This window comes from Podarcis vaucheri (genome assembly GCF_965113315.1).
Source record: "Podarcis vaucheri genome assembly, chromosome: 7".
In the NCBI taxonomy this organism is placed as follows: domain Eukaryota; kingdom Metazoa; phylum Chordata; class Lepidosauria; order Squamata; family Lacertidae; genus Podarcis; species Podarcis vaucheri.
Window position 1 is genome coordinate 85,261,805 of NC_138765.1, and position 12,642 is coordinate 85,274,446.

General features: G+C 49.0%; 1 protein-coding gene across 2 annotated transcripts; it reads right to left on the reverse strand.

Moving 5' to 3' along the window:
• Positions 1-1,242: 1,242 nt before the first annotated feature.
• Positions 1,243-7,199, reverse strand: LOC309536434 (interleukin-1 receptor antagonist protein-like). Of its 2 annotated transcripts, XM_082230679.1 has the most exons (5): positions 6,559-7,199; positions 5,792-5,837; positions 4,860-4,948; positions 3,571-3,695; positions 1,243-2,330 (listed from the first exon to the last, which is right to left on the reverse strand). In XM_082230679.1, exons 1-5 carry the CDS (start codon positions 6,596-6,598, stop codon positions 2,118-2,120), a joined length of 513 nt encoding a protein of 170 aa, XP_082086805.1. In that variant the 5' UTR covers positions 6,599-7,199; the 3' UTR covers positions 1,243-2,117. The 2 variants fall into 2 exon arrangements, with proteins under 2 accessions (XP_082086805.1, XP_082086804.1); XM_082230678.1 differs by having other exon boundaries at positions 5,792-7,199.
• Between the last annotated feature and the right edge of the window lie 5,443 nt (positions 7,200-12,642).

Below are 12,642 nucleotides of genomic sequence, written 5' to 3' on the forward strand. Positions count from 1 at the left end.
ACTGTATTACAGCTAACAGTGGGGGGGCAAGGGGGTGTTTCCAAATGGAGGGGTTCTGTCTTAAGTGTTTCTGCCCCATCAGGCAAGGAAGGCTGACCAGGCTCATTTGAACCTTCCACTCAGGTAAAGAAGAAGAGGACCCACTCCCAGGCCCTTAAGGAGGGCTTTGCTCAGGGAGCCGGCTTTAGGCAACTGGGAGGGGCCCTCACACCCCCTTCCTTTGAATCAGGAAGCCCCCTCCCCCTTTCTTTACCAGGAACCCAAGCAAGGACCACCCCCACCACCCCAATTCTCCTCCTTACCCATTATTTCATGGCGAGACGTGGGCAGAGTCCCAGTGCCAACATCCAGGGGGAGTTTGGAGTCCCAGCAGGGTCAGGTGTGCTGTGAGGAAGCACACCCCCCCCCCCCACTGCTGAAGATGGAGCGAGAAAGAATGCAGAAAGCTGTCATGGAGGGAAGGAGGAGCATGTCAGGCGGCAAGACAGGTTTGACGGCAGTGGATTCCCCAGGCGCAAGAGGAGGCTTCGCTCTTGGCCAGGGCTCCGGAGCCAAAGGCTGGGAGGGCAGGAACAGGTTGCAGCAGAAAGGTTGCCGAGATCCAGGAGAATGGAAAATAGGGTTGCTGTGTTTTCTGGATGAGGAGGGCCCTGGGAAGCCAAGGAGCTGGTAGGACCGAGGTGAAACTGCAGCTCCCTTGTTATTTTTGCTGTTGGGTGTTGATGTAATGGTGTAACAGTGTTGGAATGTTGTTCTGTTTCTTCTTGTGTTGTTTTATTCCATTATAATGACATTGTTTTCTGCATTGCGTGATTTTGAAATGCATTTTTGGGGTTGTAAGCCGCTTTGAGCATGATGTGTGTAGTAAAGTGGCATACAAGTAAATTTATGAATGAATGGTTAGCCATGCTTCCATTTCTCCGAGCGACACAACACACAAACACACACAAGAACATTAAAGAACCATCGCCAAGCATCACAGATGGATTGTATCCATAATTCACGATAATCAATGTAATGTTGTTTTAAAAGGTCACAAAAGAAGGAAATCAAAGATGTGCATGCATCATCAACAGTTAAAATGTCATAGCTACCCGTTTTCAGGTGCCCTGGGAAATATATTTCAGACTCCTGCTATTGTTGTGAGGTGGGGTCTTCAACTTCCTTGCAGTGGTTCTCTCTTATGGTTGTCCTGCAATGTCGTCCCCCCCCCCAAGCAACTTGTAGATAAATAATACCAGATTCCTTCATTTATATTATTTATTTAATTGTTAATAACATTTGTACAGCACCCTTCATATTGTAGATCTCAGGGCAGTTCAAAACATACGAATGCAAGATTATACATAAACACGTTAAACATAATAAAAACGAGAGCAAAATTTCCAGAGAGGCGGCATCTTAAAAAGACATGCAGAATCTGCTCAGGGCTGTGTCCACAGGTGACCTGTCTGCCCAAAGGCTGCTCAGTGGCACGACTGAGGCAGGGGGGTCACAAGCCCAGCAGAAGGCCTACCCTTCATTTTAACTGAGTTCTTCACTTTCTGCTAATTTCTTTTGAAACAAATATTATGTTCAAGCCCTGATGCCCCAGGTCTTTTCTCCTTATGAGTTCAGTGGAGGGGAATTTGAAGGCAGAAAATTTGAAGACCCGCAGTGACCTCACTGGAGATCTCAGCCATGCCACAGAAACCATGGCTGTACGGCACAGTGTGGCTTCAGAAGGGAAGCTGCGTGCTCAGGGGTGGCAGGATTAGTGCTGGAGACTAATCCAGGGGCTATTCACACACAGCCTGAGGCTTCGTCCCAGGGGCATCTACCTGGATAATAAGTGCTGGATCTTGTGAGGCTACTTGTTTGCCCTTAATGACCTGCCTGGAGAGGACCCCATGATGGCTGAGAGGGATGTCCGGAGGCCTCTCCACACTTGGCCACCTTTAGAGCTGCTCCATCCGAAAGCGTCCACTTTTGATGAGGGTGGGAGGGCTAGGATGGCTGAGAGAGGAGGAAAAAAAGAGAGTGGCAGTTTGGGAATCCTCCCAGGTGCCTCAGGAGCCCTCGGTGCAGCTGTGCTAGGCACTTGGGCAGGTCTGGGGGCGGGGGGTGCCCCTCAAGGCTCAGCAAGGCTGAAAATAAAAGTCCACCACATGAGAAGGCCCCGGGAGCTGCGTGAGGCCCAAAGGTTCGTTGGCTCTGGAAGAGGTGCACAGGAACCAGCCGGGATGGGCCGCCGACTCAAACCGCCAAGCCCCGTCTTTGTTAGAGGAGAAGAAGGTGAAGCGGCTGGACTCCTTCCTGCCGCCTTTGGGAAGATCTGTGATGTTGACGGTCTGAGGAGGAGGAGAGAATAGGGAGCGATCTGGTGAGGGAGGGAGGCAGGCAAAGGGAGAAGGAGGCTGACCCCTGGTCTGCTTTGGGCTAGCGTCCCCCTGACTAGTGAGGGGCAAGAGAGAGCTCCTAAGGAAGACAGAACATAAGAAGAACCAGCTGGATCAGGCCCACATCCCCCGTGGCCCAGCATCCTGTTCTCGCAGAGGCCAACCAGGTGCCCCAATTGAAAGCCCGCAAGCAGGATTCGACCGCAAGAGCCCTCTCCAATCCTGTGGTTTCCAGCAAATAGTAATTCAGGAGCATTTTTGCCTCCAACTGTGGAGGCAGAGCAGGCCTATCATGGCTAGTAGCCAATAATAATAATAATAATAATAATAATAATAATAATAATAATAATAATATATTTATACCCCACCTATCTGGCTGAGTTTCCCCAGCCACTCTGGGCGGCTCCCAATCGAGTGTTAAAAACAATACAGCATTCAATATTAAAAACTTCCCTAAACAGGGCTGCCTTCAGATGTCTTTTAAAAATAAGATAGCTACTTATTTCCTTCACATCTAAAGGGAGGGCGTTCCACAGGGCGGGCGCCACTACCGAGAAGGCCCTCTGCCTGGTTCCCTGTAAACTCACTTCTCGCAATGAGGGAACCGCCAGAAGGCCCTTGGCGCTGGACCTCAGTGTCCGAGCAGAACGATGGGGGTGGAGACGCTCCTTCAGGTATACTGGACCGAGGCCATTTAGGGCTTTAAAGGCCAGCACCAACACTTTGAATTGTGCTCAGAAATGTACTGGGAGCCAATGCAGGTCTCTCAGGACTGGTGTTATGTGGTCCCAGCGGCCGCTGCCAGTCACCAGTCTAGCTGCTGCAATGGCCCTCTCCATGTAAATCAGGCACCCCCAAACTCGGCCCTCCAGATGTTTTGGGACTACAGTTCCAAATCATCCCTGACCACTGGTCCTGTTAGCTAGGGATGATGGGAGTTGTAGTCCCAAAAACATCTGGAAGGCCGAGTTTGGGGATGCCTGATGTGAAGTCATGGACTTGTCAGGTAGCAGCTACCCAGACTCTTTCCAAGGCCAGCCTGCTGCTGAAGGGTAGAGTCCTTCCTCCTCCCACCACCCATCCCTGGCTCTCTGCTCTTAAGCTGGCACGTGGCAGGAGGAGGAATTACGGTGAGGCTTCCCGCCCCCTCCGCAAGCACATCCTACGGGGATGCCAAACTGCCTCTCCTCACCTCAAGTTGCAGCGCAGGCCAGGCGCCGGCAGAGGAAGCCAGGCACCTCTTCCCGTCCTGAATGCTCAAGATGATGGAGAACTTCTCGTGGTCAAAGGCCCGGTTGTGAATCCAGTAGATCTTCTCTAGGGATGGGAAAGAGTAGGTGAGAGAGTCTGTTGCCATCCTGTGGGGAATCCCAGTAGAGAGGCTGGAGGTGTGAGGGCATTCCCAGAGGTCATACTGATGGGTGATGTCAGGGTTAGGGGCTCAGTAGCAGTCAGAGGAGGGACGCGGGTGGCGCTGTGGGTTAAACCACAGAGCCTAGGACTTGCCGATCAGAAGGTCGGCGGTTCGAATCCCTGCGACGGGGTGAGCTCCCGTTGCTCGGTCCCTGCTCCTGCCAACTTAGCAGTTCAAAAGCACATCAAAGTGCAAGTAGATAAATAGGTACCACTCCGGTGGGAAGGTAAATGGCGTTTCCATGCGCTGCTCTGGTTCGCCAGAAGCGGCTTAGTCATGCTGGCCACATGACCCGGAAGCTGTACACCGGCTCCCTCGGCCAGTAAAGCGAGATGAGCACTGCAACCCCAGAGTCGGTTACGACTGGACCTAATGGTCAGGGGTCCCTTTACCTTTCAGCAGTCAGAGGATGAGGGCGTGGTCTACCCTTGCCTCTTTTGCTGACCTGGAGGGAGGTGGGGGACGACCTTCAAGCCCAGGATGGTGGTGGCCTTGCATACACAACCTGCCTCTAGCTTAGAGGGCCACAGCCAGGGAAAAGGAGGGTGTCCAGTTTCCTTTCCTGGCGACTGATGCGAAGACACGGGAGCCCATAAGAGAACTCCAGAGCTGATAGAAGTTGGGGACGGCAGAAGCGGTGAAGAGGCCGAACAAGAGTGTGAGAATGAGCAGGAGAAAGTCTGCAGGAGAGGGAAGCAATGGTGGAGGCAGGAGCACACAGTGGTGCACACATGGGCACACACAAACGCATTCTGTTCCAGGCAGGCAATCAAGGGCAGCACCAACGCAGAAGGAAAAGAACAGGCTGTGCCAATGGAAGGAGAAAGTTGCAGGCCTCCCTTTGAGATATCATAGAATTTAAAGGGACCCCACTGATTCAAGCCCTTGCAATGCAGGAATCACAGTTATGTTCCAGGCTCCCCAAGTGGCCCAACCCCAGGTCCTGTCTGCCCGGTGGGAAGGAGGCATTGGTTGTGTCCACAATATGGGTCACATCCAACCCATGAGGAATAGTTCTTCTCCCACCAGCCTGTAAGCTTCAGGAAAGCAAAACTCTGCCGACTCACCTTCCAGGGCAGAATCGGGGCCTTGCAGGTATCCAGCTACCAGCTCATTGTTCTGGAGGTAGAGGGACTTCTGGTTGACATCCCAGATTCTGAAAACAAACAAGGCTGCCTTTACAAAAAAAAAACCTTTCCCTTTTCTCTCACCTGCCACAAAACTGTTAGTATAATCCTCAGCATTATCCAGATCTTTAGGTGTGCATGCATGCACAGAGGACCGAACTGCCTCAGAATTGACCAATCAGCATGGACACCTCATTGCCCATACCTGTCTCCACAGGCACAGTATGCCATTTACAAAACCCGCCAGCCCTGGCAATGCCAGGGCGATGCTTGTTCCTTTCTAGGCAGGGCGGCAGCGGTTCATCACCCCCAGCAACTCCTCTCCCCTTTGACTCATCAGGCTTGCCTCCCCAACCCCTTGTACTAGCAGCATTGCCAGGCAACCTCAACTCTGAAAATCAGATGCCAAACTGGACTGAAAAGAAACACCCTGCTTTCCTAATGTGATAAAATAGAGCTGTATTCTTGCATTGGGCAGTGTGAATGGGGAGGGAAGGTGTGTTGTCAATCCATCCCATGAGACGAGAGATTCCCTTTCACACTCTTCACTAGCTGCAAGACTCAATACTCATCTACTTTGATGAGAAGCTTGTTTGGTCTTAAGAGCAACACCTGATTGCAGGCAAAAAAGCAGAAATCGGGCATTGTCAAACGTGCAGGGTTTTCTGCTTCTATCCAGTTTGTGGAGGCTGGAACAACCTTGACTAGGAAGTCCCAGGACAGAGAAGTTTTTCGGTGGGCACAGATGTTTCTGTGTTCTCACAAGCATCCAGTTAGCGCCCTCTCCCTCCCAGGTTACATTTGCCGCTTACGAAGAAGCACCCACTCTGCCATGGAAACCACCTGCACACAACTGGGCCCAGGGCACTTACCTGGACCTGAAGACGGCTACCTGGGCAAAGACCTTCTTCTCCCCATCTGGACAGAGAACAGAAAGGAGGAAGAGGAGGATGTGACTCCCAGGGTATTTGTGAGACTCCATTCTAAATCAGGCATTACCTGGTAGCTCTGCTTGACCAGTGAGGCTGATCCCTTTTTATAGTTCCCTCGACAGCCACTGGGTGGGAATGTACATGATTGCCAGACACTGTAATTAATTCTGTGGTTGGGTCCCAGGGTTTCCAGCAGCTCTTTTGCATGTTGCAATTCATGTCGCAACTTTGGACGCTGAAACTAAAGTTCCCTAAAATGACAGATGAAGCTCCTTCCTCTTGCTACGTGCAAAGGGGAGGAAAAAGTAACACATAAACGGAGTGACAAGAAACCCTGACGCATTTTTAAATTATGCCCATAGCAGGGAATACAGATATTCCAAATGCTTCACTCTTCAAAAGAAAGCAAAGACTCAATTCCTTGGTAAGAGCCGCAGCCAGCAACCCCATCTGAGCAGAGCATTATCTCAAATCGCAAAGCAACAGCTGGTCTCTCTTTGTTTAAAATAGGCTCACCGACGGTCCCAGTTTCTGCACTCGGCTACCCAACCACCCTGTTCCGGCATTTCCGCTTACAGAATGAACCAATTCACCACAAGGCGAGAATGAGAAGCAGTTGGTCTTGCTCCCTTGACTTGGTGTCTTGCAAATGACCAAAGTTAGAAAAGAGGCAACACTCGAGTACACTAAAGCACGCCATACTGTACCAGCAAAGTTGGAGGGTTCCTGCTCCTGCTGGTCACACATGGTTTCAATCCTGGTGCCTGGGTGGCCTTGTGGGCCTCACCCCAGCTATTTATGGAGCACTTTTAGGAGGCGTGGCCAGGCTTGGTTGGGATGGTGTCGACAGAAAAGTGTAATCGCGAAATATGCAAGAGATAATTGCATCTTGAGACTAAGCTCTCTCGAGTCATTCCCCAAACCTTGAGTGGCCCTTTGCAGTGTTGCTCAATTATGGATCTTCTCAATTTTGCACCCCTCCAGCTCTGCAACCTTTATGGGGGGAATTGCCCAGATCACCTAAATCCAGCAGTGGAGGAGTTGCCTGCTGTTCATGGTAGAGCTTGATGAGGCTGTTTTAGGGAGTGTCAGAAAGGGGGTATTCCGTCCCTGCTCTGAACTGCTCTGCTATTTTTATCTGTATCTCCTTCTATGCTTGCAAGAAATCTTTCTTCAGCATCTCCCAGAGTGATGGTTGTTCCTTGCTCTGTGTATGGTTGTAGGGGGGCTGGTGCCAGCTGAGTTTGTTTGGGACATGAGAAGATATTACAGAGACCAGTAAGATATTATAGACAAATGCCTAAAGGGCTGTCACACGAAAGATGGAGCAAACCTGTTCTGGAGGGTGAGACTCATAGAATCACAGAGTTGGAAGAGACCGCAAGGGCCATTGAGTCCAACCCCCTGCCAAGCAGGAAACACCATCAGAGCACTCCTGACATATGGTTGTCAAGCCTCTGCTTAAAGACCTCCAAAGTAGGAGACTCCACCACACTCCTTGGCAGCAAATTCCACTGTCAAACAGCTCTTACTGTCAGGAAGTTCTTCCTAATGTTTAGGTGGAATCTTCTTTCTTGTAGTTTGGATCCATTGCTCCGTGTCCGCTTCTCTGGAGCAGCAGAAAACAACCTTTCTCCCTCCTCTATGTGACATCCTTTTATATATTTGAACATGGCTATCATATCACCCCTTAACCTCCTCTTCTCCAGGCTAAACATGCCCAGCTCCCTTAGCCGTTCCTCATAAGGCATCGTTTCCAGGCCTTTGACCATTTTGGTTGCCCTCCTCTGGACACGTTCCAGTTTGTCAGTGTCCTTCTTGAATTGTGGTGCCCAGAACTGGACACAGTACTCCAGGTGAGGTCTGACCAGAGCAGAATACAGTGGCACTATTACTTCCCTTGATCTAGATGCTATACTCCTATTGATGCAGCCCAGAATTGCATTGGCTTTTTTAGCTGCCGCGTCACACTGGATTCAAGTTACAAGAAAGGAAATTCCAACTAAGCATTAGGAAGAACTTTCTGACAGTAAGAGCTATCAGTGGAACGGTGGTGGACTTTCCTTCCTGCGAGGTTTGTAGCAGAGGCTGGTCATTTGTTATGGATGCTTTAGGTGAGATTCCTGCATTGCACAATTCTGATTCTGAACTTGGGGTCCTTGGGAGGAATCAGCAGCTTCGTGTGGGCTTGTTTACAGCATCATGCTCTGTTGGCACTTTTTGTGTACATCCATCTGTGACTGGCTGCGTGTGGTGGGCAGCGTGCATTGACTGGGTGACTAAGGACACAGTGTGCATCACTGAGTCCCCTCTGCCAGGCTTGGACTCTCTGGCAGTACTAGACCATTTCCAAAATACAGCTATTTTTTAAGCTTTCTGTAGTTTGATATATAAATGACTGAAGCAAGGTATGTTTACCCAGGACAGCTTGTCTCAAGTGAAAAGGAAGCTGCTATTCTGAGAAAAAAGGAACTTCAGATTGGCTTACGCTGAAAGAGTACATGATGCTTACTCATACACCAGAATCGTGTAGGAAATGGTCTCCTGTGGACACAAGCTATGAGGAAATGAGATCATTTCCAATAAGACTTGTCCATATTCAGGAACGCATGGCTGCAAGATGTTGTGCAACGCATGTCCAGCCCCCATAAAAAAATTATGCACGCCTGTGGTCACTTCTGCTGTGTGTCACCAGCTGAACACGATCCAGCAGTGGTTATGCTAATCGTGTTAACAGAAACGGAGGCTTTTAGATCACAGGAAGCAACCAGTCCTACTCAATTCCACATTGCTCTGGCCACCGTCTGAGTGCCACGTTACAAGAGCCTACTGGGTCCACTGCACATGTACAGAGGAGGGCAGCCAGGCGAGTGAGGGGGGTGGCTAGAAAACCAGGCGGAATGGTTGGAAGGAGCCAGCTTCGCCTTAACCTGGAGAATCAAAGAATTGTAGAGCTGGAACCACCTGGCCCAACCCCCTGCAAGGCAGGAAAAACTGCAGGAGAAGCCCTGATTAAACGGAAGGCACGCCAGCGGTCTTCAAATGCCGGAATATATGCGTGCCGGGGGGGGGGGGAAATGTGTGTTCCCCGCCCCCACTCCACCAGAATTTAAATATTCTGCGATTCAATGTTATTTTTCTGCTAGTAAATGATCAGTAAACTCCAACGGCCCCTTCATGGATCACTGCCTTGCCGTGGCGAAGGGGCTTGAAGAACTCAGAGAAGCTATGAACTACGCCGAGCAGGGCACACAAGATGAACAGGTCATAGTGGAGAGTTTTGACCAAATGTGATCCACCTGGAGTAGGAATCGGCAAGCCACTCCAGTATCCCTGCCAAGAAAACTCCATGGACAAAGACAACAGGCATATAAAAGTTATGACACTGGAAGATGAGCCCCTCAGGTCGGAAGGTGTCCAACATGCTACTGGGGAAGAGCGGAGGACAAGTACAAGTAGATCCAGAGCTGATGAAGCGGCTGGGCCAAAGCCGAAAGGACGCTCAGTTGTGGATATGCATGGAAGCGAAAGGAAAGTCCAATGCTGTAAAGAAAAATATTGCATAGGAACCTGGAATGTAAGAACCATGAACCTGGGTAAGTTGGATGTGGTCAAAAATGAGATGGCAAGAATAAATATTGACATCCTGGGCATCAGTGAGCTAAAATGGACGGGAATGGGCGAATTCAGTTCGGATGACTACCATATCTACTACTGTGGGCAAGAAACCCGTAAGAGAAATGGAGTGGCCCTCATAGTCAACAAAAGAGTGGCGAAAGCTGTACTGGGATGCAGTCTCAAAAATGATAGAATGATCTCGATACGAATCCAAGGCAGACCTTTTAACATCACAGTAATCCAAGTTTATGCACCAACTACTGGTGCTGAAGAAACTGAAATTGACCAGTTCTATGAAGACTTACAAAACCTTATCGAAGTGACACCAAAGAAGGATGTTCTGCTCATTATAGGGGATTGGAATGCTAAAGTAGGGAATCAAGAGATAAAAGGAACAACTGGCAAGTTTGGCCTTGGAGATCAAAACGAAGCAGGGCAAAGGCTAATAGAGTTCTGTCAAGAGAACAAGCTGGTCATCACAAACACGCTTTTCCAACAACACAAGAGACGACTCTACACATGGACATCCCCAGATGGGCAACATCGAAATCAGATTGATTATATTCTCTGCAGCCAAAGATGGAGAAGCTCTATACAGTCAGCAAAAACAAGACCTGGAGCTGACTGTGGCTCAGATCATCAGCTCCTTATAGCAAAATTCAAGCTTAAACTGAAGAAAGTAGGAAAAATCACTGGACAGGTAAGATACAATCTAAACCAAATCCCTTATGAATACACAGTGGAAGTGAGGAACAGGTTTAAGGATTTAGATTTGCTGGACAGAGTGCCTGAAGAACTATGGATGGAGGCTCGCAACATTATACAGGAGGCAGCAACTAAAACCATCCCAATGAAAAAGAAATGCAAGAAAGCAAAGTGGCTGTCCAACGAGGCCTTACAAATAGCGGAGGAGAGAAGGCAAGCAAAATGCGAGGGAGATAGTGAAAGATACAGGAAATTGAATGCAGATTTCCAAAGAACAGCAAGGAGAGACAAGAAGGCCTTCTTAAACGAGCAATGCAAAGAAATAGAGGAAAGCAACAGAATGGGAAGAACCAGAGATCTGTTCAAGAAAATCGGAAATATGAAAGGAACATTTCGTACAAAGATTACCATAATAAAGGACAAAAGTGGTAAAGATCTAACTGAAGCAGAAGACATCAAGAAGAGGTGGCAAGAATACACAGAGGAATTATACCAGAAAGAGATGGATGTCTCGTACACCCCAGGTAGTGTGGTTGCTGACCTTGAGCCAGACATCCTGGAGAGTGAAGTCAAATGGGCCTTAGAAAGCACTGCAAATAACAAGGCCAGTGGAAGTGATGGTATTCCAGCTGAACTGTTTAAAATTTTAAAAGATGATGCTGTTAAGGTGCTACACTCAATATGCCAGCAAGTTTGGAAAACTCAGCAGTGGCCAGAGGATTGGAGAAGATCAGTCTACATTCCAATCCCAAAGAAAGGCAGTGCCAAAGAATGCTCCAACTACCGCACAATTTCACTCATTTCACATGCTAGCAAGGTTATGCTTAAAATTCTACAAGGAAGGCTCAAGCAGTATGTGGACCGAGAACTCCCAGAAGTGCAAGCTGGATTTAGAAGAGGCAGAGGAACCAGAGACCAAATTGCAAACATGCGCTGGATTATGGAGAAAGCCAGAGAGTTCCAGAAAGACATCTACTTCTGCTTCATTGACTATGCAAAAGCCTTTGACTGTGTTGACCACAGCAAACTATGGCAAGTTCTTAAAGAAATGGGAGTGCCTGATCACCTCATCTGTCTCCTGAGAAATCTCTATGTGGGACAAGAAGCTACAGTTAGAACTGGATATGGAACAACTGATTGGTTCCAAATTGGGAAAGGAGTACGGCAAGGCTGTATATTGTCTCCCTGCTTATTTAACTTATATGCAGAATTCATCATGCGAAAGGCTGGGCTGGATGAATCCCAAGCCGGAATTAAGATTGCCGGAAGAAATATCAACAACCTCAGATATGCAGATGACACAACCTTGATGGCAGAAAGTGAAGAGGAATTAAAGAACCTTTTAATGAGGGTGAAAGAGGAGAGCGCAAAATATGGTCTGAAGCTCAACATCAAAAAAACGAAGATCATGGCCACTGGGCCCATCACCTCCTGGCAAATAGATGGGGAAGAAATGGAGGCAGTGAGAGATTTTACTTTCTTGGGCTCCATGATCACTGCAGATGGTGACAGCAGTCACGAAATTAAAAGACGCCTGCTCCTTGGAAGAAAGGCGATGGCAAACCTAGACAACATCTTAAAAAGCAGAGACATCACCTTGCCAACAAAGGTCCGTATAGTAAAAGCCATGGTTTTCCCAGTAGTGATGTATGGAAGTGAGAGCTGGACCATAAAGAAGGCTGATCGCCGAAGAATTGATGCTTTTGAATTATGGTGCTGGAGGAGACTCTTGAGAGTCCCATGGACTGCAAGAAGATCAAACCTCTCCATTCTGAAGGAAATCAGCCCTGAGTGCTCACTGGAAGGACAGATCGTGAAGCTGAGGCTCCAATACTTTGGCCACCTCATGAGAAGAGAGGACTCCCTGGAAAAGACCCTGATGTTGGGAAAGATGGAGGGCACAAGGAGAAGGGGACGACAGAGAATGAGATGGTTGGATGGTGTTCTTGAAGCTACTAGCATGAGTTTGATCAAACTGCGGGAGGCAGTGGAGGACAGAAGTGCCTGGCGTGCTCTGGCCCATGGGGTCACGAAGAGTCGGACACGACTAAACGACTAAACAACAACAACAACAACAAACTCCAACGCAGCTGCGCCTCTCGCTCAGTCCTGCCCAGGCGGAAGGGCAGCAGGAGGAAATGCCGGACCAGATGAATAGCTGTCAACTTTTCCCATTTTTTAAGGGAAATTCCCTTATTCCGAATAGGATTCCTCGCAAGAAAAGGGTGTCGCCGGAAACCCCCCCCAACTCACTGACACGTGTTACACAAGCACCACACTCACACACGCACACATCTCCCCCTCCAGACACTGGAGATGTCCCTTTTAGAGGGCCATCCCTAAAGCCTTCCGTAAATAAGGAAGCGCTGGTTTGACAGCTTCCCGCTATAGCGCTCCACATAGTCCTATCTTTACTGCGAGTAGACCGGCCGACCGAGCTCTGTTGTCAATCGGCGGCCGCCTCAGCC

Bases quoted from the DNA above. Each gene is read 5' to 3' on its own strand.
- LOC309536434 (XM_082230678.1), bottom strand. From the start codon at position 5,901: ATGGAGTCTCACAAATACCCTGGGAGTCACATCCTCCTCTTCCTCCTT. The intron at 3,696-4,859 runs GTGAGTCGGCAG...TCCCATCCCTAG, and splicing joins CCCCGATTCTGCCCTGGAAG to AGAAGATCTACTGGATTCAC. The intron at 2,331-3,570 runs GTGAGGAGAGGC...CCTCCTCCTCAG, and splicing joins GGCCTGCGCTGCAACTTGAG to ACCGTCAACATCACAGATCT.